This window comes from Ambystoma mexicanum, chromosome 10, assembly GCF_040938575.1.
Source record: "Ambystoma mexicanum isolate Mex_15411 chromosome 10, UKY_AmexF1_1, whole genome shotgun sequence".
Classification (NCBI taxonomy): domain Eukaryota; kingdom Metazoa; phylum Chordata; class Amphibia; order Caudata; family Ambystomatidae; genus Ambystoma; species Ambystoma mexicanum.
Window position 1 is genome coordinate 849,862,632 of NC_090932.1, and position 23,889 is coordinate 849,886,520.

Consider the following 23,889-nt stretch of genomic DNA (forward strand, 5'->3'; position numbering starts at 1 on the left):
AGTGGTTGCACAGGATTTTGTGATCTACTAGGTCAAACGCCGTTGAGAGGTCGAGAAGGAGCAGTAGAGCTGCCTTTCGACTGTCTCTCAGCGTGTCAATTTGTGCCTTTAGGTCGATCAGATCGGTTTCGGTCCCATGTTGGGGTCTGAAAACTGACTGGCGTACTCCTAATAGATGATTCAGTTTCAAGTATTGTTGGATTTGAAGGTATGCTACCTTGTCTAGAATTTTAAGGAGGAAGTGAACTATTGTTATTGGTCTGTAATTGGAGGGTATAGCGGGGTCTAGAGTTTGTTGTTTAGGTAATGGTAGAACCCAAGACTGTTTCAAATTATTGGGGATAGTACCGGTTGAGAAGGAGGCGTTAATAACTTTAGAGATGATTGGGGAGAGATTGCGTGCAGCGTCCTTTATGATTTGAGCTGGGCAGGAGTCGCCTTGGCAGTTTGAGAGTGAGGATAACTTTTTCAACCTCTAATATGGATACTTTATTAAAGTTGAAGCAGGGGGGGAGTTGTTGCGAGGGTGGCCGAGTAAGAGGAGGAAGTGGCTGAGAGTGTTTGCTGGGCTGGGAAGCAAGGTCAAGAGTTTTTTTTTTATTGACCATTTTGACTTGGAGGGTTGCCTACCTTATTAACAAGGGCATTCTGTATGCTGGTGCACCATGTTTTGTCCGTCATACAAATGTCAGGGGCTTGGATAGGAGTTTCCATTTCTTTGAGTATTGTGAACAATTCCTTAGAGTTTGCTTGTGAGATACGTGTTAAAAGAGGATTGTTTGGCAAGAACAACTTCTTTTTTGTAGAGAGAGGCTAATTTACTGAGGCTATTTTAATTGGTGGCAGTTGGATCTTGTCTCAATTTTTACTTTTTCTTAGTTTAAGCGGTGCTATGGTATCTAAGGAGGAGGTCATTATTTTGTTATATTCCTCGACTAGGGAGAAGGGATCAGCATGGATAGGAAGCAAATTCAGGGTGGGAAAGATCAGGGGGGGGTACGTTTTTCCGCTGTAATATGTCTTTTAAAATCTGGTAGGGATGGCCAGAGCAATATTATTATCAGGGGTAGGTAGTGGCATGGACTCTAGAGTGAAGGTTATCAAGTGGTGATCGGACCAGGGTTGGGGTGTTATGGAGGTGATGGATGCCAGGCAGATGTACTCTGCTATCCAATCTAGCATCCTTCCTTTAATGTGGGTTGGAAGGGTCACTTTTTGTGTGAACCCAAGTTCCACAAGGGAATAGTTAATTTGCGAGGCATTGTGGTCTAGAAGGTCATTAAAACGTAAGTTAAGATCACCTAGGAGGAGACATTGTGAGGAGTTTTTGAGGTTGTTAGATAAAATAGTAGTGAAGTCTTCTTTGAAGGATCCTAGGGGGCCGACAGGTCTGTAAATAAGGTGGATGGACAAGGTTTGAGTTTTATTGATGGGAAATTTGACTGTCAATGATTCACAAGAATCGAGGTTTTGAGTCGTGGTGAGTCTCATGGCTAGATTAGTTTTAGTGATTATGGCAAGGCCTCCGCCTCGGGATTTGGTTCTATCTACTCTAAGGAGTATATAGTCCTCGGGAATGGCAAGCATGATTGCTGGGCCTGCTGCTGAATGGAGCCAGGATTCGGTGATGGTGAGCAAATCAATTTTTTCTAGCTGGAGTAAGTCGGCAATTTCCGTGGCATGGGCTACCATGGAGCGGGCGTTTATTAGGGCACCTTTCATGCTAGTCTGAGTAGTTTCCGAGGGCAGAGTCTGGGTGTTATGAGGGTGCATGGGGGAATGTTAGTATTCTGCGTGGGTCGTCTGTTGGTCTAGGGTGTGGGTTGGTTGGAAGTAAGTTTGTAGAGGGGGTTATTAGTTTTGGAATTGGAGCCTAGGTTTTTGGTCGGATTGCATACATTTTTGGCTGTAGGTTGGAATATTTTAGCGAGTCTAGCACAGAGTTTAAGATTTCTTTGAAGTATGCTGCATGGTCTGTAGGCTAGGTTGGGCTGGCTGGGATGATTGTTATGAGTAGGTGCAATACAAGTAGTCTTCATAGTTGCGGGAGAGGTGGGTGTCATGGTGGAGTTCAGAGTGCAGATTAGGTTGAGGATAGTCCTTAGCAAGACAGTGTAGACAGTTGGCAGATGCATGGTACGCACTGTCTAGGTACCTAGCAGTAGGATCTGTAGGTGGTGATTGTGAGGGCACCTAGTGGGATGTGGGTAGGCAGGGGATAGGGTAAATAGGCATTATGCACCAGGCAAATTAGTAGGAAATTTCGAGGGGTGCAATGGGTTATTTCAAACCAATATGTAGCTTTGGGCCAGTTTGATCACAGCAACAGGCTAGGTCAAGATAGGCAACAATAGTCTATTACAGGTCATAATGGTGGTACATTATAAGGCAAGCTATGTGGGGCCGTTACGGCTATCTGGGTAATAGCTACTAGTAATGAAAGTTGGGCAGGAGTATCTGGATCCAGAGGATAGGTGGATGCAAATGTAGGTTTTCTATCGTTAGTTTGGGCAAGCAGCAGGAGAAAATAGACAGCAAAGGAATATGCAGAGAGAAAGCAGTTGCAGTAATGCTGCCAAGTATAGGTGTTACAGTTGCAATGTTGATGTATATCAGTGCATTTGTAGGCGGACATACCGTGTAATCATTAGAGGTGGCAGGCAGTGGTTCACATGAACATAATGCAGGGTTAGGCAGTTCCTTTGAAATTATTATACAGGGGCGATCAAGGGATCGTGCTGCGGTAGCCGGTATGCCACAGAGAATGATGTGAAACGGTATGGCTGGTGAGCGTACTTATAGCAAGTTAAAGGTGTTTGTACAACAGGCTGCTTGACGAGCGACGGCCCGCCGCAGTCGGGCACAGATAGAGAGATTGCCCTTATGGTTCTCCGGCGTAGCTTGGCTCCTTAGCTCCGGACAGGTCCAGAGAGGTGGAGGCCTTATACTCGTAGGCCTTTGATGAGTGGGCCCAGCTAACGCCTTCCGGCGACCTCAGGCGGCCTATAAGCGGGCTTGAGGCTGTTGCTTAGCAACCTCAGTAAACAAAATGCGGATGTGTCACGGCAGCCATTTTGGGTGCCATAGTAAGGTATGCCAGAGCAGCGGCTCCACAAGGACAATGGTGGCTGGCCAGGAGGGGCTCACCTCAGGTAGAGGGGTGATCACCAAATATGCAGCTGAATCGCATCAGCTAATGGAGTGCATGATAACACTCCAGTCTTGGGGCAAGCGCTCCTGCAGCAGTGGATGCCCGACGCGGTGCCATTGGCTGATCCGGCAGTTCCGGCGTCGTGGGCTCTAGCCCTGGATGAGCGCAATGTGCATTTGAGTATAAGCGTTGAAGATGTTAGGGTGGGCGATTAGTGTAGATACCAAAAGGTGGTTTAAAGTGTCAGTCAGGTGTGTCGATGGCAGATTGACAGAATGGCACCAGGCTAGTGTTTAAGAGTTTGTCTGGTGTTCGAGAAAGCTGGTGTGCGGATGGGCTTTCAATCACCTTAACATAAACAGGCCCACCACTTCAGAAGTGAGTACATGGTTGTACATAAAGCAAGTTTATTGTACAAAGCTCTGGGGAGCGGTTAAGATGGCGTTGCAGGAACAAACTAACCCAAGTCTCAACAATACCACATCAGTTCACATCTTTTATACAGTTTTGCAACAGTTAAAACACTCCCAAATACTTCAGTGCAGTCTGCCCCCCAAAAACATGATTGGACAGAAACCTCTTTAAAGAAATCCCATCTTTTCGCAATTCTTCCACTTTCATTGGCCAGTCTTATCTTGATAGTAATCATCAAATCATATTCAGAACAGACCTCTTCTCAGGATTCGTCCATAGTAGGCCATAACTTCAGTGCATGGTTAAACATTGGTATTGAAACATAATTGAATACTAGCAATAACTGGCCTATGGCCTTTAACTTTAAGTGAGATTGCACATGGTCCTCTTACATATTTTAGCAAATAGAGGAAGGCCTGAATCAACGGGATCTTCTTTGAAATGCTGATTGTGATCTGATGCCTGGTGTCTTTTTGAAGAACGTATATTTAATGGAATTATTAACTCACCCAGATGATTGATTTTACATACATGTCTCTGAAATGTATTTCTCTATGTTCCACAGAGACTTTTTTTATTCTTGGAAATGCTTCAGGTTGTCATCGAAGTGCAGATTAGAAATAGCAGTCAAGAAATGTATACAGTTATTAAATAGGGAAGGTGAAAGTAGGTATGATTTAAAGTATGCTTCAGAGTGGGGAGCAGGGCTGCTGGCAGCTGGATATGTATAGACTCGGAAAAGAGGAGTGAGTTGGGCAGGTCAAGGTGCTTAAACATCAAAGAGAAGTGATTGAAGGACCGACAGTAAGGCCTGTGATTTAGTCCGGGTTCGGTCCCTAAACTTTACATTGGAAGCTCTGAAGCTTTCTGAGCTGCTTCTCAAGCGTGTTAATAAAATTCATTCTATCACGTTCACGCAATGTGCTTCATGATCTGTTTTGTGACAGAAGGTAGTTTTTCGTGATGTATTGTAAATCCACGAGTTATTTCAGAACTAATGACTGTATTTTCTATGTAAATGCTGTTTTCAGACCATAATTTCATGTTTAAAACTTGCAATTACCAGCATGCGAGACAAAAGCATCATAATGTACATTATAGCAAAAATATAATTTTACACTCTGTAAATGCTCTATATTTTGCTCGTAATAGTGTGCAAGCATACAGGCATAACACAATATTTAATCTTTTGTAAAATGATTCCTCAAGGTGAGATATGTGAATTGATTTTGCATGTTATAATTATAATGAATATTTTTGTTTTAGCTTGCCCAAAATGGGCCTTTGGCGATGGGTGCTCTGAAGAATGTCAATGCGACATTAAAAACACTGCGGAATGCAACGCCAAAGATGGCACCTGTACATGCAAAGCAGGGTATCAAGGAACCACGTGCCAAACAGGTATTTATGAAGTCTGGCTTGTGTGCTTTCAAAGGTGATTCATTGTCAAATGTAGATCTGGGCACTAGGTGTCTATAGTATCAACAAGGGGTGGCTTCCCAAATGCACATATTTTAATAACAATTACAAAGTCAGGCCAATTGTATCCAAAGGAAAGCCTCGGGGCCAGTTAGCTAACCAACATTTCCTGATCAACATCGTTGCACTTTCTGTTTAATAACTCGCCTCTTCCAACTGCCCCTTCCCACCTCAACGCTTTTTATTCTCTGTGACATTTCTGAATCAATTCAATCGATGGTCGCAGAAAATTCTGTAGCCTTATGTTTCATTGACCATGCCATCTTTTCAAATACTATTGTATCCTGCTAGCTTTGTAACCAGCTATTTACTTTGAGTGTTTTATTCCCTGGTAAGCCACTCATGTAAATACTACTAGTAAGAGATTTACTTTCAATCTCGACCATGTGAAGTTAAGGGAAATGCTGCTTTGCTGTGCAGCCCATGTAGGACTTGCTAGAGGGTTTATGTCATCAATGCATTTATTATTTCTTGTAAAAAAGCAATGATCATACTCGAATGAAAAAACAGCTTTAGGAAATTCAACTAAAGTTGTGCATATACAAGTATCATATTTCTACCGCCAACAAACATCGCTCTAGGCATAGGCCAAATGCTGTTCTTTAAATTGGTCACATCTTCTTTGAACAAAAATGATTCAGTGAATAACTTCAAAACCTCTTTTGCTGCATTAGAAAAATCATCAAATTGGTCATTGTCCTGTTCCAGGTACAGCTTTGGTGTAAATTATTTGACTCATTGCCCAGTTCCTTGGGCCTTGCCTTCCTTATAAAGCCAATGATAGTTTTCAGGTTTCAGTAGGCACTTGTAAAATACAAAAACAATATGGTAACCATGGTCTGATGGTCCAATTTTTGACAAGTTCATTAAGTACTGACATGGCTGAGGTGTCAACAGACAACTCAAAACTAAAATAAAGGTTCAATTTTATTTCTGGGGTACAACAAACCTCGGGGGATTAGTTTTGACTGAGCCCATTAGTTGGGGTTCTGGAGCATGGATGTAACCCTTCTGAGATCATCTACTGGAGTGCAAAGCTGAGTGGTTCCTTGTGAGCTTCACAGTTATCACTGGCCACAACCATTGCATCCTTTGTCTCCTTCCACTCTTTAAAACAGTTCACATGATATATTTGTGAGGGCTTTCGACAGTGTATGTCTGTGCAATTGAGCCAACGTGTTTTCAGATGTTGGACGCAGGAGCAAAACCTGGAATTTCTCAGGTTGGGCCCATCAATTCTACTGAGGATTCTTTGTATTTTGAGCCTGACACGTGCCGATTCACAAGTTCACAAACCAGTGTTACCCTTTCTGGAATCTTCTGAATGAACTGGGTGGAATTCACTACAGTTTTGCGAGCTTTTCTTCTGAATATTTAGGACATTCCAAGCTGACCTTCTATAGAGCAGCTCATGGGGGTAGACTTCTGTAAAGGATTTTGGATTCTTGTAGGCAGCTAACCGAGTTCAATGGAGGAGATTTCTGAATTGCACCTATCTTCAGCCACCAGTTTCCACAGAAAGCGTTTTCATCATTTGGTTGAACCGTTCTATTAAACCTACTATTTTATGTTAATAGGAAAAGATGCACATGGTTCAAATATAGAGGAATGTTTGTCATCTTCCATAATGCACAACTTGAATGTAGACTCTCTTGTGAGTAAGGCTCTATTTTGGAAAACCAACTCTTGGGTCCAGGTGTTTAAGGATTTGTTGGGAGGTCTCAGGGTACGAGGTAGCACAGTCAACTATTAAATGTATGTATAGATGGCCTGCCTTGAAGGGACTTGCAACACCCATAACATACATCGCTGCACATAAGGTACTTCAAGGATAAGCAGGGGATAGAGAGGGCCTCATCTCACGCATGTCCTAAGGGTTTTCTGTCATAACTTGCAGGACTCTCAAAACCTTTTCAATTGTTGGAACGTTCCCGAGCAATGAAGCTGCTAAAACTATCTTGGTTCTTGTCTACATCGTAATGTCCAGCCTTTAGGTGGGAATGGTCTATCACTAGTACAGCCTGTATGAAAGGGAAGGAACTAAAAGTTGTTAAGTGGTCCCATTTGCCTTCAGATTATTTTCTTCTTAGTAGAATAAGCCCTTTATTTCTACAAAAATGGGACATTGTTTCCAAAGCTCTTCCTCCATTGAGAATGGTTGTTCAAAAGCATATCATAGAGATGTGTCATTCCTCTAGGCTCAGGAAAAGTCCAATGAAAATGAGAGGTTCATATCAGATGAACCAACCTACCGGTTGAGTGGAACCAAAACCTTTCTCTCCCCACTGCACCTGTGTAAGTCCTTTTACCTACACAACTTAAAAAACCAAATTAACCTTACAAATTAGCTTAGCTAGGGTCAACTTGTTGTGCAAGTGGTTTATAGGGAGGGTCTTAACCACACCAAAAAGTCCTTATCAGTGAACCTTGATATGTGTTTTTCAGGGGAATCATTTGATAAGTACCTTTGTGTACCTGAATCTTTATGCTCGTTAAACCCAGAACCGTGCTTCCAGTAGTGAAACTCTAGGTGTATCTCACTATATAGGTCAAGTCAAGCAGCCACCTAGGAGGTCAAATAGGATAGCATGGCCTGATCAGAGAGGTTATCCACCTTTAATGCTGGAGGTGGCAAGAAATGTGGGACTTTTGGATAGAACATCTGACTCTATTCATTAAATCTGAGGAATGAACAGGATCTATTTGTCTATTTCTATTTGTCTATTTGGTTATTTATTACGCGCACCAGGCAGAATAAACTGCATTCGGGCGCAGTTGTTAACTAAAAGTCGGGTTCTAACTGTGAGGAACTGTACTCACCCTTAATACTTAAATTCACTTAAATAAGAAGGTTTTAGGTTCTTTTCTAAAGCCTTCTAGTGAGGTGCATGATCGTATACCTATTGGTAGCTGGTTCCACAACTTTGGTCCATACATAGAAAACCTCCTGTCGCCCTTTGAAGTGCTTTCGGTCCGAGGAACGTCCACCAAGAGTTTATCTCCTGACCGGAGGTCTGTGGTTGGCTGGTAATGGTGGATTCTAGTGTTCAAATATCTAGGTGCGAGTTTATAAAAACATTTGTACATGAGGCACGCCACCTTGAATTTAATTCGGTTCTCCACCATAAGCCAATGGAGTGCTCTCCGAGATGTTGAGACATGATCCCTTTTTTCCAAATGGGCAATTAGCCTGACTGCCGCATTCTGAGCCCTCTGGAGTCTCAACATCTGTTTCACTGGGATCCCTGCCATTAGACTATTACAATAGTCAAGGTGGGAATTTACCAATGCTCCTACAACCACAGAATGATCTTGGGGTGCTATAAAAGGGAGTATGTTACTAAGCATGCGCAGGGGATGGTACACTGCTTTTACCTGGGCTTCACTGGCCAGGTTTTCTTGCCATGTGCACCCAAGGTTTTTCACTTTCTTTACAGGGATGCAACATAAAATCAGAGGTTTAGGTTTGACTGAACTCATGGAGTGGGTTTCGGTAATATAAGTAACTTGCTCAGCTTCTCTTAGAGTTGCAGTCTTCAGTCCTTCCCTCTTGCCTCTAAATGACTTCCCCTTCTGAGCAGGAAACGATTCTGCACAGTCTCTGCTGCTTATATTGCCCTGAATGCCTTGCTTGGAAAAGTGTAAAGTCTTCCTTTTCTAAGACTGGACTTGTTAGTATGTTGCATTGGTCTGGCTAAACTTGTAGAATACTTGACACTACTATCTCTACTGCCTTGGGTTGTCTGGATGTGGGTCAGGCATAAAACTCTTTCACTGGGTACCTGCACTTACTATTATTATTAGCGCTTTACAGAGGTGTACAACAATACAGATGCAAAATTGAGCACTTTACAGGGGTATACAACAGTACAGATGCATAACAGAGCATTTTCCGAGCTAACAACAGAGCAGATATAGAGAGGGTGTAGGATACAGAGGGGCACAGAGGAGGGGTACATCTGTACAGGGTTGTGGTGAGGGTCGGACAGTGTCTAGTGAGTCAGGTGGTGCGGGAGCAACGCGAGTAAATTGTAGTTACTTGCAATGCAATTAAATAGTCTAAATATTCTCAAAAAGAAAAGAGGGCCAGGTGGATGATTAAGTATGAGAAAGGCAATAAAGTGAGTCATTAAAAAAGCAAATTCATTAGTATTCAAAAGTAGCAAAGGCAGGAAGAATTGAAGGAGAAAGAGAAAGAATCAATGATGAGAGGACTTTAAACAGCATCAGCGCCAATGCACACTGAACTAGGAGACTGAGACAGAGAGTGTTGACCTATAGAAAGGAGTTCAGGTAGAATGGTATCAAAAGCGGAATCCAGGATTTGGTACATAAACTGTAGGGTAAGTCAAACAAACAAATATACATTAGAACATGTTTTATTGGAAAGCAAATATGCATTCCATAAGGCAATATACAGTAGGAGAGAGAGTGTGGTTAAGAGAGGAGGTGATAAGATTGAGATTTCTTGAGAGGAAAAGGAAGGGGCTTGGGCACAATTAGGCTTAACAGCAATGGAGCCATTCATGGTGAAAACAAAAAAAAAAAGAAGAGTTGTAACATTACGTTTGAGGTAAGGTACCATTAGGGTTGGCATGAAGGTCTTACCAAATCCACTGTCCAAACGGGACCAGACAAATGAGGCCTCATAATATTGGGTAAAAAGTGTGGCAGGAAGCCAGAAATAGATTCCATGAAAGTTAATTTTGAGACCCTGCCCAGAAGAGCCGAGGTACAGATGAAAGGGGAATTTCTGCATCAAGGATGATAAAATCAATAGCTGATCTTGATGGCTGGAAACTGAGTAATGTGAAGGGATACACCTACAGCGGAAGGACAGGGCTAAAGACAGGCCCCTTGAAGTTCATAGAAGACTCCAAGTTGAAAAAGCCATATATCACACACAGGGAAGAGTGTTAGCAGTGTTCCAGACATCACTACAGAGGATGTGAAATGCTGATGAAGAAATCAGCAAAGAGCAGTCAAACACAGAATTCCCTATAAACATGCAGGCACGAATGGGGAAGAGGCCATTGAGGTGTGTATGTGTTGGTAAATGTGGTGACGTAGAGGGAACCCAGCAAGGAATGATAGTACCAACTTCTGTGGCACTGCTGGTGGAATAAGCAAAAGAATGGGTTGCAGAAATAAATGGTCATTGATGAAAACAAAGAAGTCGTAAGGGCTTGATGACTGGTAAGGACTAGTGCACTGGTAAAGAGCAAATGATAGCAGGCACATCGGCAAAGATAGATTGTGGAGCTTGTGGAGATTGTTGCGAGGTAGGAATTTATATCACAGGTAGCTGGGGTCATTAAGAGCAACAATAGGTCCCCCAAATGGATCATCTATAATTACAGCAATCACAGCCACAGCCTAGATTTGAAACAACATTCTTGCAAAGTGGCCTCAGACCAGACCTCGGCCTCCTAGACCTCAGTGACTCCAACCTTTCCCATACACTCTTCAGCACAATGGCCTTTACCAGATAGTACTCCATAGTTGATAGTTGGTAAGAGCACTGCAAAGCGGCAACATTCTAGTACTAAAACTAGAGCATGAAGAGTCTTTGTGGTAGAGCCTACAGGTACCACAAGATGAGAATTGGTTGTAAAGTGGCATCAGGAAGGATCGTGATGCAGGAAGATGGAGAAATTAGTTGCTGATTAGAGGGCAGGTTGCCAAGCAGGAAGCTGTACTGTGTGTCGGATCAATCACAGAGCATGGATTATCTTAGCTCAATGTAAGCAAGGACAGACTAAAGTAAGGTGGGTTTTTGGGAATGGATTTAGTGGATAAAAGGATAAATATGGTATGAAAGGGAGAACAATTGATAAAGCTATGGAAGCTAGAGAGGTAGAAAGCGGAGCAGAGTTTGACTTGGCCATACAGCTCTGCCAGGGTCCATGTCTATGGAAATTTAATAGGGTTAATCGGCTATAAGTGATGATTATGAGCTGGGTTGAAAGGAGAGTGTGTGCTGATGGGAAAGGAGAAGTAAAGAAAAGGGAAAGAGACAGAAGAATGGGAACTAGGGAGAAGCAAAAAAAATAGAAGTGAAGAGTACCAGTGAAAACAGAACAATTGGAAATCGAAGAGCAAATGGAGAGATGGTCCAGAATGGATAGGGGGAAATAGAAATGAAAGAAGAGAGAAGACATGCAGGATGTTAAAGAAGAGGGATATATGTAGACGTGTAGAATGAAAAAGGGGAAAATAATTAGAGTTGACTGGAGAGGAGGATAAAGAGAAAGCTGTGAAAAGAAAAGGAATTAAAGGCTACCAGAGAGGTGGAAGAATGAAAAGGGGATATGAGAACTATGGGCTAAGGGATGAGAGGGGGAGCATTGTAGAACAGAAGGGAAATGGAGAGGCAGGGATAGAAGCAGAGGTAAGGAATAAAGCAGACGTAAATTAGCTTATAGGTCCCGTTACATGCCAATAATTCTGAACCTTTCATACAAGTAGGAACAAGTCAGACAGGTTGAACTAATTTCAGTGTTTATCGGAGATCTTATTGACTCTACCCTAACCCCATCAACCTTTGAGGAGTCCTACAGACAAGAAATGTAACCATTTTCCTATCTTTAAATCTTCATAACTGGCCTGGAACAGAAAATGGCTGCTTGAGATTGGAACAGAGGGGTCTGCAGTTAACTGGGATGAGAATGGAATTCTGCTATTCTTCTGTGACAATGTCAGAGGTTATAAGATAGGTAATGGGAGTCGGCTGACCTTAGCAGGCAGTGACCACCACCTTCTTTGTGATGCAGGCCACATAGGCTTTATATGGTGGTCAGCCAGGTTCCCAACCCTATTGTAGCCAACCTGAAAACACTGCTGTCACCCACAAGCTTGTAAGAACCTATTGTCAAACACACGCAGTGCTTGTCACTCATGGACATGCAACCCCAGCATTTCTTAAGCCTTTTAATAATGAGAGGGACTGGTTTCATAGGCATCACATTGTGCGGTCCCCCACATTTTAATTACCACAGGCCACACTTCCATGCAGGGGACTCTTGGTGTCAGGATAAAGTTCAAAACCAAGAGAAATTGCCTTTGAGAGAACCACTGCCTACCTCCTCCCACCCCCCGGAATGGGTCAACTAAAAACAAAATGTTATACTGCGGATTTAGTACTTCAGCAGTCCTCTTGGCAGGCTTCTTCTCATCATGCTGCATCAATAATGTCTACCACACTAGCACTATCCTGGTTCAGGGTCCTCAAGCCAACCTCCTTCTCTTTGATGGGATCCTGCCATCCCTCATTAACTTTCTTCCTTCTCATGCCTCTCCCCTACCGCTCTCACTGTTCCCCCTCTGACTGGAGTACCACGCCCCTGTACTCCACCTCAGAAAACATTCAAAGGCAGAGACCGTGTCCACCTGGTGACTCTTAATGCCCGCACAGCCAACAAATACTCTGACGTCTCTCTCCTTCTTGAAGACACTGACCTTGATATTCGCGCTCTTACTGAGACATGGTTCAATGCCAGCTCAGTGACTGCTTTTGACTCCCTCCCACCTGACAGCTTTAAGATAATTTCCAAAACGCACCGTGCTGGCGTTGGGATTACCTTAATCTTCCCGGAGTGGGTTCCTTCTTTCATCTTAACCACCCATCTCTTCTCTTCATTTGAGAGTCTGGCATGAACGTTGGTCATCTCTCCCTCCTCCACCCTGACCACTGCTACCATTCACCGGATTTCAGGCACTACCTCTCTGTTCCTCTCTGAATGGGCGGATTTCTGTTCCTCCTTACTTTCAACCTCCTCCAACCTGCTCCTCTTGGGTGACTAACATCCAATTGGACTCCCCTGGCACAGCAACCACTTTTTTCATTGACCTCTGCAACTCTCCATCCCTCTCCATTCTCCCTTATGTTACAACCCACTCTGCTGGACACACTCTGGATGCCCTCATCCACAATGACCTCCCTCTCTCATCACCTCTCGTCACCCACTCTCTTGGTCAGAACACTCTCTTCTCTCCTCCGCACTTGGTCCCTATAGCCCTCTGACTACATCTCCAAAAGCCCTGCCAACCTCATTCACGAAGATCCGTCCAATGCAACAAGTCTCAGCTGGTGCCTTCACTTCCACCTTTATCCCACCTTGCCCCCAAACTCAGACTCTGCCACTGATACTGCTCTCAGCAACTTCCACCTGTCCATCACCAACACCCTTGACATTGACATTCTTGCCCCAGTCATGAGGATCTTCCTCAGCGTAACACCTGGTACGACTCTGAAATTGCAGCCCTGAAATGAAAGTGCAGAACAGCGGAACGAAAGTGGCAAACAGGCTCCTCTGATAAACTGGCCTGCTGCTTCAAAGGCAATACAGACTCTCTATCCGTGCCAAGAAATGGGACCACATTCAGGCACGGGTATCTGGCGCATCTAACAAAATGGCTGAACTTTTCAAAATATGCAGGGAACTAGCCAACCCTTCCGCAGTCTCCTCCTCCTTCCATATTCCTTCTCAGGCCATCTGCAACGTACTGTCCACTCCACCACCAAAACTCAGGAAATCCTGAACAGCCTTTTTACTCACCCTCCCAACCCATCCCTCACTCCCTTGGCCACTCCCCCTCCCCTTCTCCTCCTTCGCCCTCATCACACCTAAAGAAGTCACCTGAGTTGTCCGCTCCATGAAGGTTTCTTCCAAACAGGTTTCCCCTTACGCATGCAGAACCATCAAGGACAACATTGGCTCGCTGTCACGACCCTCGCCCAAAACCCCCTCTGGCAAACCCATTGGGCCAGGTGGAGTCAGGACTCGGGCCTCTAGAGCCTGGCATCCTCTTCAAAAGCCCTCATGGGGCCAGTCCTGGCGCCTATGGCGCAAGGCTCATACACCATGAAAAACAATGTGCTTGGGAACTACTTTATTGTATTGTCAGCCAACATGGAGGCATCCACATAGCTTGGTTCCCAAGAACCAAGCTATGCGGTCTAGTGTTTTGGGTGTGGTAGCCTAGGGACTACTTTACATGGACTATTTTGTTGGGGCTATTTAAACCACACCCGAGCAAGACAACACGCTTTGCGTTACTTTGCAGCTTGCAACGTGACGCTCACCGTGTCCAGCTATTCCCTCGAACCTCGGAAAAGCAGAACTTGCAAGGAGACGAAAGGAACATCATTAGCAGCAGCATCTTACCTGCAGTCTTCATCTTTAAACACTCGCAGCTACTGAGAACAGCTTCCTCGAATCTGCACGCTTCCCGGACAGAACAACCTGAAAGAGGAAGATAGAGGCAACATTAAAGAAAGCAGTAGAGACATTTACAAATTACGAACTGCTCAAAAGGCTTACCTGGCTGGTCGCCTCTCGGCTGGCACCACTCCGGACATTCCACTCGTGCTGAAGAACACCACGACCTACAAGGAAGGAAAACACAGGTTAGCCAAGGCAAGGCTTCGCAGCGCATAGCGCTTACTTACCGCATCATAGCGCTCTTAATGCGCCATCATTTACCAGCTGGGCTCAACCAAGCCAGTTCGCCGCGCTGAAGCTCCGCATAGCTAAGGGAGAAAAAGACATTTTAAACAAAGAAAGGCATGCAGGATAGCAACAAAACTAAAGAACAGCAATAAGACCTGCCTGAACAATATCAAACGGGCCGGCGTCAGTGAAGTAACTGGACCGCACTCGCCCATGAAAGACAACGCGCCCCTGCAAAGAAGGCAGGACGGAGAGCACGCCTAATTCTACCACAAGGCAGAACCTTCCCCGCAGACCACATCAGGGCAAAGCTGAGAAGCATACCAGCGAGTAACCTGGCTGAGTGGCGTCCCTGTGGATACCAGGTGATCGTAACACTCCCTTGACCCTGCACTTTCTGATCTCTGCAAACACTCCTTTGCCACAGGTTCTTTCCCCTCCCTCCTCCCTCAAGCACCCCCTTATGCTCCCCCTCCTTAAAAAAAGTGTCAGCAGACACTACCTGTCCAACAAACTACCACCCCATCTCCATCACCCCCTTCCCGGGGAAACTGCGGGAGAAGTTGGCACTGCCCCAACTCCACTCTCACACTTAACTTGTTGGTGGTCTCCACAACCATCAATCTGGATTTTGAGCATCCAGAGGCACGGAAGCTGCTCTTCATAACACCTGTGAAGAACCGCTTGCATCCCTGGATTCCAACTCCCCAGCTGTCCTCATCCTTCTTGATCTCTCCTCGGCCTTTGGCACGGTCAACCACTCCATCCTCATACAAAGGCTCCACAACACCTTTGGCATCTCGGAGTGGGCACTGGACTGGCTGACATCCTTCTAAACTGACTGCTCCTCCCAAGTCCTCCTAGGCACCTTCTGCTCTCCTACTTCCTTCTCCACCTGTGGTGTCCCCCCAGGGCTCTATCCTCTCACCTTGGCTCTTTAACATCTACCTTACTCGGGTGGCACTCCTCATCTCCTCCTTCTCTCCAACTTCCAGTGTTATGCATATGACACACAACTCTTCTTTAAACTTCTAGCTGACCCCCTTGCACCTTCCATCATCCCTGACTGCCTATTTGCCATCCAGGCCTGGTGCACTTCCAGTGATCTATGCCTCAATGCCAGTAAAACAGAGATTCTCCCCATTGGGACCCCTGCTCCTGACTTCGTCCCTTCACTATGGCCTTCCTCCATGGGCTCTCCCCCTTCTCCTTCTCCAGAAGCTAGAAACCTTGGAGTCATCTTCGACTCCTTTCTTGTATATGGTAATGAGTCATCTGTCTATCACTCAGCCATGACACTTCCCACACTTAAACCATTCTTTTCTGGCACCACTACCATATCCTTCTTCTCCCACTCCTCCTGCTCCATGTCATGCATACTGGGATCTTTACAAAGGCAGAGAATCATGATGCAGCCAAGCACCATCCACCAGAACCTTCAATGGAACAAAGAGAGAAACAGAATAGAGATTGGAGATAGGGTAAATATACGACATGATCGAGAATGGAGCAGGGGACAGGGAGAAAAAAAGATCTGGAAGAAAGGGAACAGAGGGGAATGACCATGAGATGGAAACAATTGCAGAGCAATAGATTCTGTGGAGGGGAAACTGATAAGAGAAAGAAAAGAGGAAGGGTGGGTAAATTCCTCTAAAAGTCTGACAGAGTGGACAAAGATTCAGTCACATGTCAGGCTTTCCCAAACATGAAATCAAGTTGATACTTTCATAGCAACCTGCCTCCTATCCATTATACTAATTTTGCTGTAGGTTAGCTCACCTTTTTGTGACTGAATTTGACTGCATAGCTTGGGTGAGGGGATTTCTGAGATCTCTGCAAAATAGGAATGACATTTGGTAGCATACATCTGTCATGGCCTCCACTCCCTCCTGAATCATGGATGCTATGCTTTTCAGGGAAGAAGAGGAGTAACATTTGAGCTGGGTGCCTACCATCAACATCATGAAATGCCTGCATTAAAGCTCGGGTGGACTCAATGAGAAAAAGAGGGAAGGGGTTGATGGGTGAAAGAAAAGGGGGTTTAAATAGAGAAAGGAGAGTTAGAGTGGGAAGAAAAGAGACATGTTAGTGGGGATCAAAATACAATATTGTGTTTGAACAGAATACATTTCACAATGCTCATACTGTGGGCAGGGCAGCACATTGAAGGAAAATGTGAAAGAGAAGAGGAGCAAGGGAATATAGAGGAGAGAGGAGTGAAGTGACATGGAACAAATAATATAGAAGGGTTATGATAGAAGGCAGGAAGCCTTAATATGGGATAAGGTCAAGAGGAGAGGCGGAGGATTGGGAAACACAAGAAATGTGGAGAGGAAGACATGGAAGAACATGAAGAGTAGTTCATACACCCTTTCATAGGTCATGACTCTCAAAGTTCAACCAGGCAAGGAAGTCTCACTATCATGTCAGAATCATGCTTGTCTAACATGTGATTGAACCTGCACCAGTTGTACTAACCCTTCAGATGATAGCCTATCTGGCACTATTGCCCAGGCCTACTAATCTTCAAAGGAAGCAGTCTGGTTTTTAAGAGGGACTCTAAGACTTACTCTTAAAAACCCCAAATAATGATCTAGGGCCTCTTTACGAGTTTGACGTTAAAGCAGCGATTTACAGACAACATTTTTATTTGGATAACAGTGATGTCAATTTCAAACAGAAATGACTTACAAAAAATATTAACAGATGGCAGACTCATTTCCACAAAGTGTGCCTGTACAACAGCACAAAGATGAGAACAAGTATTGAGTCAGTTTATGAGGGTGTCAAAATATTAAAGGCATATACCACGGTCAAAACAAAACAAGCAAAATGTATATAAGAAATCAGGTTTCTTACAAAGGTAACTTTAACCTAAAGGGGCAAGTGCTTCAAACTAAAGAGGCAAACTAATTAAATATACACAATTATAGCATACTAGCAAAAAATACCTGTACTCCGCACAGGTTCTCCAGACAGATATAACACTCATCAAATGTTGAAAATCAATTACCTTCTAGGTCGCTGTTTTCAGTCGCTTATCACTTGATGTGCTTTGCACTCGATTTAAACTGCACTGAGAATGTGTGTGTGTGGCTGGCTGGCATACCATGGAGCAAACGTGGAGGGGAGAGTTGGCGTGCTGCAGCATACTGGGACCTTCCATGCGCTCTCCCACCTGTCGCCTCACCCTGGCGCGGTGCAGTGCATTGCTGTGGAAATATCTTAAACAATGAGTCCTAGGGCCTTGAACTGTGTGTTTTGAGCTTTGTTCCTCGAGTAGAGATACTTAAAATGAGCTTGTTCAATCCTATGATCACATTGATGTTTCGCCGATTTCAGGCAACCATGTCATGTGTGAAGGGGCTCAAATCCGGGGAAAGGGGTGGGTTGTCCAAATTCTGTGTAGCCAGTAATGTCTGGAGGGTCCTAACCGGTAACTATGCAAAATGTGGTGCAAATTGGTGGAGCGGTGTGGAATTGTATAAGGAACAAACCAACAGATGTTCTGCTTTATATATGTAGATAGACCGATTACAGACTGATTTACACAGCTGTGGGTATTTTCCTCTTTGTGCCCTAACTTAATCTTCAGGGCAACTTCAGATATTCATTTTGGCCACTGTCAGAAGGGCCAGGAAATAGGCCCCAGCAAAAAATAAAAAAAATGACTACCAATTTAAAATCGTTTTTCCTTACCCTTTTCTGCAGACTATCTGGATAGTACCAGGTGGCAATTTGGTAATCAACCCCTCGCTCTCTTTCGCTGTATCTGCCTCTCACACTCTTACTCCCTCTCTCTCTCTCTCTCTCTCTCTAACCAGAAATCCATGTTCAACAAGAAATCTGTCCATACTCATGCTCTTTGCTTTTTTTCCCCCAGACAAGTTAATCCCCAACTTGGCCTGTATTTCTCTTCATATATCCTGAGCAGACATTGTTTCACTAAATATGTAACTTCTGATTCGACAGCTTTAATTGCATTAGCTCTAAGCGCATTCATGTTTTGAAGTTTATGTGGGACCTCCTGCTCCATAGTTCTATTTGAATGCTTTCCGTGACTCCCTTGATATCGTAAGTTACAGCTCCTTCTCTAGAAATACAATTACACCTGATATATGTCTTGAACACAAGCTACTCTTTAACTCGTATATATGTTGAGCCACAGTTGCAGTCAAAATCTCTGTCTTTGAGAGAAATATAGTGCTTTGACAAGAAACGCTTTAAAGAGGCAGCCCAGCATTGCCATTGCTGTATACTTTCGATTAACAAACGTCTACAATGAGGGCGTTGATCAACTCTGGGTAGGAGGGCAGGCAGACGGGGATATAAACGGTGGTCATCACAACCACACAATGCTAGTTTAAAAGAATACTTTACAATATTTACCATAGTTATAATTCCAGAAGAACAGAAACAGCCTGGCTTGAGGAATCGAGGGGAGGAATCATTCTGCTCTGCGTTCCCAAGGTCCTTTTTTGATGAGGAGGTGCCTTTTCAGGGCAATTTTGGTTCCATGCTTAGACGGGATCTTCTTTTGATGAAGTGGGTGCAAATAACATGACTGAAATGAGATCCTAAAAGTAAACAATGTCCTTCTGGACAAACACCTCTTCTTTTTTGGTCATCACTTGATAGCAGCAGTGGCACTGAAGAAAAGAGGGTGGTTGCAGAATCCCGGACAAGATAGAGAATCATGGTTGTTCCAAACTGTGCAACTTATTTGGTGGCACAATTTTATGATTATGACTTCAGGTGTTTTTATTTTGCTGTTTCGACTTGTACAATCTTGTCAATATTATGTGACTATCAGTTAATATTTGTAACTCATTGAAGAGGAGTTAGTGGCAAAGAAAAGACATGCAAGGAAAACTTCACAATCAATAATTATTTTGATCCCGATTACTTCTCACATATGAGCTGTTTCATCAATAAAATGAAGACGAGATAGCATTAACGCCATAATGCAAACTAATTTATTTATTTTGAATGTGCTGAGGAGCCCGCACATGCACACAAGGACAATAAAAGATAGACTGGACAGTGTGAGGGAGACAGGCCCAGACAGGAAAAGAGTGACCCAGACCCTTTTCCTTTTTAAACGATGGGCATGAAACCAGGGCCAGGTCTGAGGAGCGGAGGTGTCTTCCGGGAGTGTAAGGGGGTCATCGCAGATTTGAGATGTGAAGGGGCGTTGCCAAAGAGGCAGCGGTGTATGATGGTACAGGTTTTGAAATGAATGCAATCCTGAATGGCCAGCAAATGTAGGTCTTTCCGATGTTTGGAGATGTGTTCCTTCCAAGGGATGTTTTGTATAATTTGAACCGCATCATTTTTGATTCACGGACATCTTTTTAGACTGGTGTTATTAGCTCCAAGAAGCAGTGCATTACACTGGTCCAGCCTAGATAAGATGGTGGCGCGAACAATGGTGGCAGCATTCTTTTCAGCCAGAAAAGGTCTCAGATTTCTGAGAAGTCGGAGGAGGTGTAGTCCCATGTAGTCCCTTCTCCCCGTTTCATGTCTGCCATCTTTTTTGTTTACTTTTTAATTTGTTTTTCAACGGCTGCCATGGAAAGGGCGAACGGACTATCGTCCCTTCTCCCCATTCCATGGCAGTCATTTATTTTAATTTTATTTCATTTGCGCAATGGTTAAGACGTCACAGAACTTTAAAAAAGTACCTATTAGTACCCTAATCTAATGTCCCAGTGTACTAATAGCAACAAGCCCATCGCCGGGGATGGGGAGGCATTACCGCATCTGGTAATGCCCCAGGGACTTTAAGGTCCTTGATTTGCTCGGGTCTGTAACTTTGCCCCCCCCCCCCCCAACCACGGCTCAGGACTTATTGCTTAATTAACATTTGAACTATTATTTAGTGATTGTAGAACTCTTTCCCGTATCAAGAAATGCACTAGCATTCCTGCGGATCATGTCTAGCAGAGTGTCTTCAATTATCTCTTTTCAATCAATGCCAACCATGAACAATTGACCGAATTTAAGGTCACAATTGATATTTTCACAATTGACCTATATATATATATATATATATATATATATATGGGTTTTGCATTGGGTGGGGGGGGGGGTTGTGTTGGGTTTCCCCCCACATATATGTTACAATTGACCTTCACAATTCGGTCAATTGTGAAAAGGTCAATTGTAATTCGAACAGTTGTAAAACGAATCCAGCCTAACTCGTTGGTAATCTACTGAAGTGAACGTTCTTATCACAGTTAATTCCCTCAGTGTACAAACTAATGTCGGTTCTAGTAGATGCACTCTTTCAGAAGGCTATATGAGACCCACAAGCCACACTTGGCAACTGAGCACATTACTAATCTCAGTAAGATTGTTCAATTAGACGCAGTCCCTTTAATTCATTAGCACATTAACATTTTACGAGCTCCTCTCAGCCAATCTGAATGTTTTAAATGTAGTCAATAATTCCTGATATGGTCTGCATTCCAAACACGCTAACTTTAGACGCAGGGAAATACCATAGATCATTTCTACTCGTTCAAGAAACAAAAAAGCAATTTTCCAGTATGATTTCTTTTAACCAGACACCACCTCTCTGAGGATCTTTTTAAACTGCACTTACAATATGGTAGTTAATATCCAAGTAGCACACTAATGGGAAAGCTACAACATGGAAAAATACTTTAACATTGGTGAAACCGCATCTTTTAGCAAATGTGTGTGCATGAAGAAACCGTTCCAGTTTAACCAAGTTTACAGACCATCCTTACCTTGTAACGAAAACCTTACTATTTAAATGCTACAAAATGAAACAACATTTAAGTTACAAATTGTATATATTTTCTTTAGTCGTTATTAACCCTGCTTGTTTTAATTCGCAATCCCACCAGGCCTCATCCTTTACTGCTGTTACCACTATGCACTAACAGCCTCATAGCATTGAGATGGGTCATTATAGCATATGACAATGGCCATAACGAATGTACTCGGCACAGGGACGTCATTTCAACAAAATGGTAGCGCGAGTGACATCGTATGACCTTTGACCTCTGATGGCATCACAGGAAGTGACGTCATTCGACCTCACCCCAAAGTGACATCACAGGAAGCGATGGAACACAACCTTTCTTTCAACCTGTGACAAGACAGAAGTGGCATCACGTATCATTGTTTCTAACTACACTACTAAAAATATGGTTACGATATTACTGTAAAGTGATATACATTTCATACAGGAATGGATCACCATATGTATAATTAATATCAGCGTGTATATTACCAAATTACTGTGAATGCAAGGAGGCGTCCAAGGCCAAATGATAATGCTGTGTTATTATATAGCACTTACACTTAAGCACTCCATATAGAACAAAGATAGATCTACTATCATCCAACCTGTGTTTGTACTTCTTTATCAACCTCAGCAGGATGCAAGGCTGAGTTGACCTTGCCGGTAGTCGAACCTGCAACCTGCAGATTACACGCACATTGAAGCAGCATGCAGTCAACCCAATGACCCATCTACCAGCTATAGCTATCAGAAAACCAGCCACTCCAGAAATAGCCACATGCTGGCCACAGCCCAGGAGCCTCAATTTCAAAAAAAATGTTTTATTTGTTTATTTTAGGGGGATCAAGGGAGACTACATGAGTAGCAAGGGAGACCTCAGGGTCGCACCTGTGACCCCTGACTCAGCGGTGGCTCATTACTCCGCGGGAATGACCCATCCCTTGATCTGTAAGGCTTAATTATTATCCTTTTATTATGTGTGGGGACAATAGTTTTCCACCAAGAGGACCTATCAAAATTCACGTTCAACTATTTGGTAAAAGTATTAACCCAGCCGGGAATGTATGTCACTTGCTTTGTCGTTCTACCACTCTGTGGGATGATAATGTCTTCTGTTATTTCAGCGCTCTGAGACCTATGGATGTGTAGCGCTATATAAGAAATACATTATTACTATTACTAAACTGATGCCTACCTCAGGCAGTAAGAATACATGCATGTTTCACTCGCAATCTGTTTTGGAATAATATTGAATATTTCATATTCCTTCCATAGATTAATCCTTGGCTTAAAACTTGAATTCCATTGCAGGATTTTGAAAGAGGGAAACCTGGTCCCTTTATATTGTAGTTAACCATATTCCCATGCATGTTTCTGATCATAGAACAATATTTTAGAACTGTTGCTTTATGGATCTTGGAGGAAGGTGGTGGGAACGCTTAGATGCACTTTCCCAAAATGAATTGTTATAGAGTAGGTGTGTGTCTGAGATTACCAGGAGCATCTTCCTTACAAAATCCTTCCTGTTGCTATTGGTGTGTACTTGGAGGACACAATAATGTGAGTATAGTTTCTGCAGGACGTGGCCTCCTATGTCCTAGCTCTTTGCTTGAATTGTTTCTCATGGCTTCAGTTTGTTTAGGAGAGTTGCTAGGGCAACAATAGTCTGCCCCATACTCAGACCTTTTCAATTGAGACTTTCCCATGTTAAAACATTTTTGTTAATCAGGCCTTTTGGGTAATTCAACCTCATCACCTGTAGGTGGTTTGGGGCAATGTGACTCCCCAGAAGTATCACAGCTGCTCGGATAGTCCCTTCCTACAGCAGGTATTATCCTGATGACTCTTTTTGGACATATTACTTTAACTTTTGTAATCCTTTATTCGGCTATTAAACCATAAAAAGGTTTTGGACACATGTCAAAGGAATCGAGTCAAATATTGGTTTCTTTATGTTTAAAAAGCTGTTGTTTATGTTTATTATTAAAGGTTGAATGATTTACCACATAATAAAAAGATTAACAAAATAGCCACGGGTATAGAAACTGGCTCTATTCTTCCTTGGAATCAGGAATAGACTTCATGCTCAAATTTTTAAGGTAGTTGCCAACCTCAAAATGCTGCACACGGAGCATTGCATAAGATATCACATTGCATTCTCCATCTTAAAACATGTACATAACGTTATTGGACGTTGAGCAGGATCTCCTCTACTAATATATATTTTCTACACAGATGGCTCTAGTGTGTTTTGGTAATAAAACTGTACATAGAAATGAATCTAATTAATATAAATCTATAGTACATACAAATTATATGCAGCCAATGTATTAGAAAAGGGTCTAAATCAGAAAATGAATACAGTAGTTTACTGCTGTTCTGCATCCATAACGCTAATCAGATAAATAACAGCAGAAAACTAGCAGACAAAACCGAAAATAAAGATCACTACAGACTTCCTCAAAGAGTGCAGCCACCCTAATTGACAAAGGAAACTGTGAGAGCTTCAACATAGCAAGAGTGGCAAAGGTTGAAGAAAGACAAATGCTTGAAGCAGTAAAAACAGCAGATCGTTTAGTGGCTGAGATTCCCAGTATTGATAGCAAATAATGAAATGT

General features: G+C 43.3%; 1 protein-coding gene across 6 annotated transcripts in view; it reads left to right on the top strand.

Annotated features, from left to right (window-relative positions):
• Window positions 1–23,889, top strand: part of LOC138491794 (multiple epidermal growth factor-like domains protein 6) — a 1,495,213-nt gene that overhangs the window by 1,018,988 nt on the left and 452,336 nt on the right. For all 6 annotated transcript variants that reach the window (XM_069618507.1, XM_069618508.1, XM_069618505.1 and 3 more), the window contains exon 17: window positions 4,832–4,966. In XM_069618507.1, coding sequence (XP_069474608.1) covers window positions 4,832–4,966 — 135 coding nt within the window. The remainder of the gene's footprint in view (window positions 1–4,831; window positions 4,967–23,889) is intronic.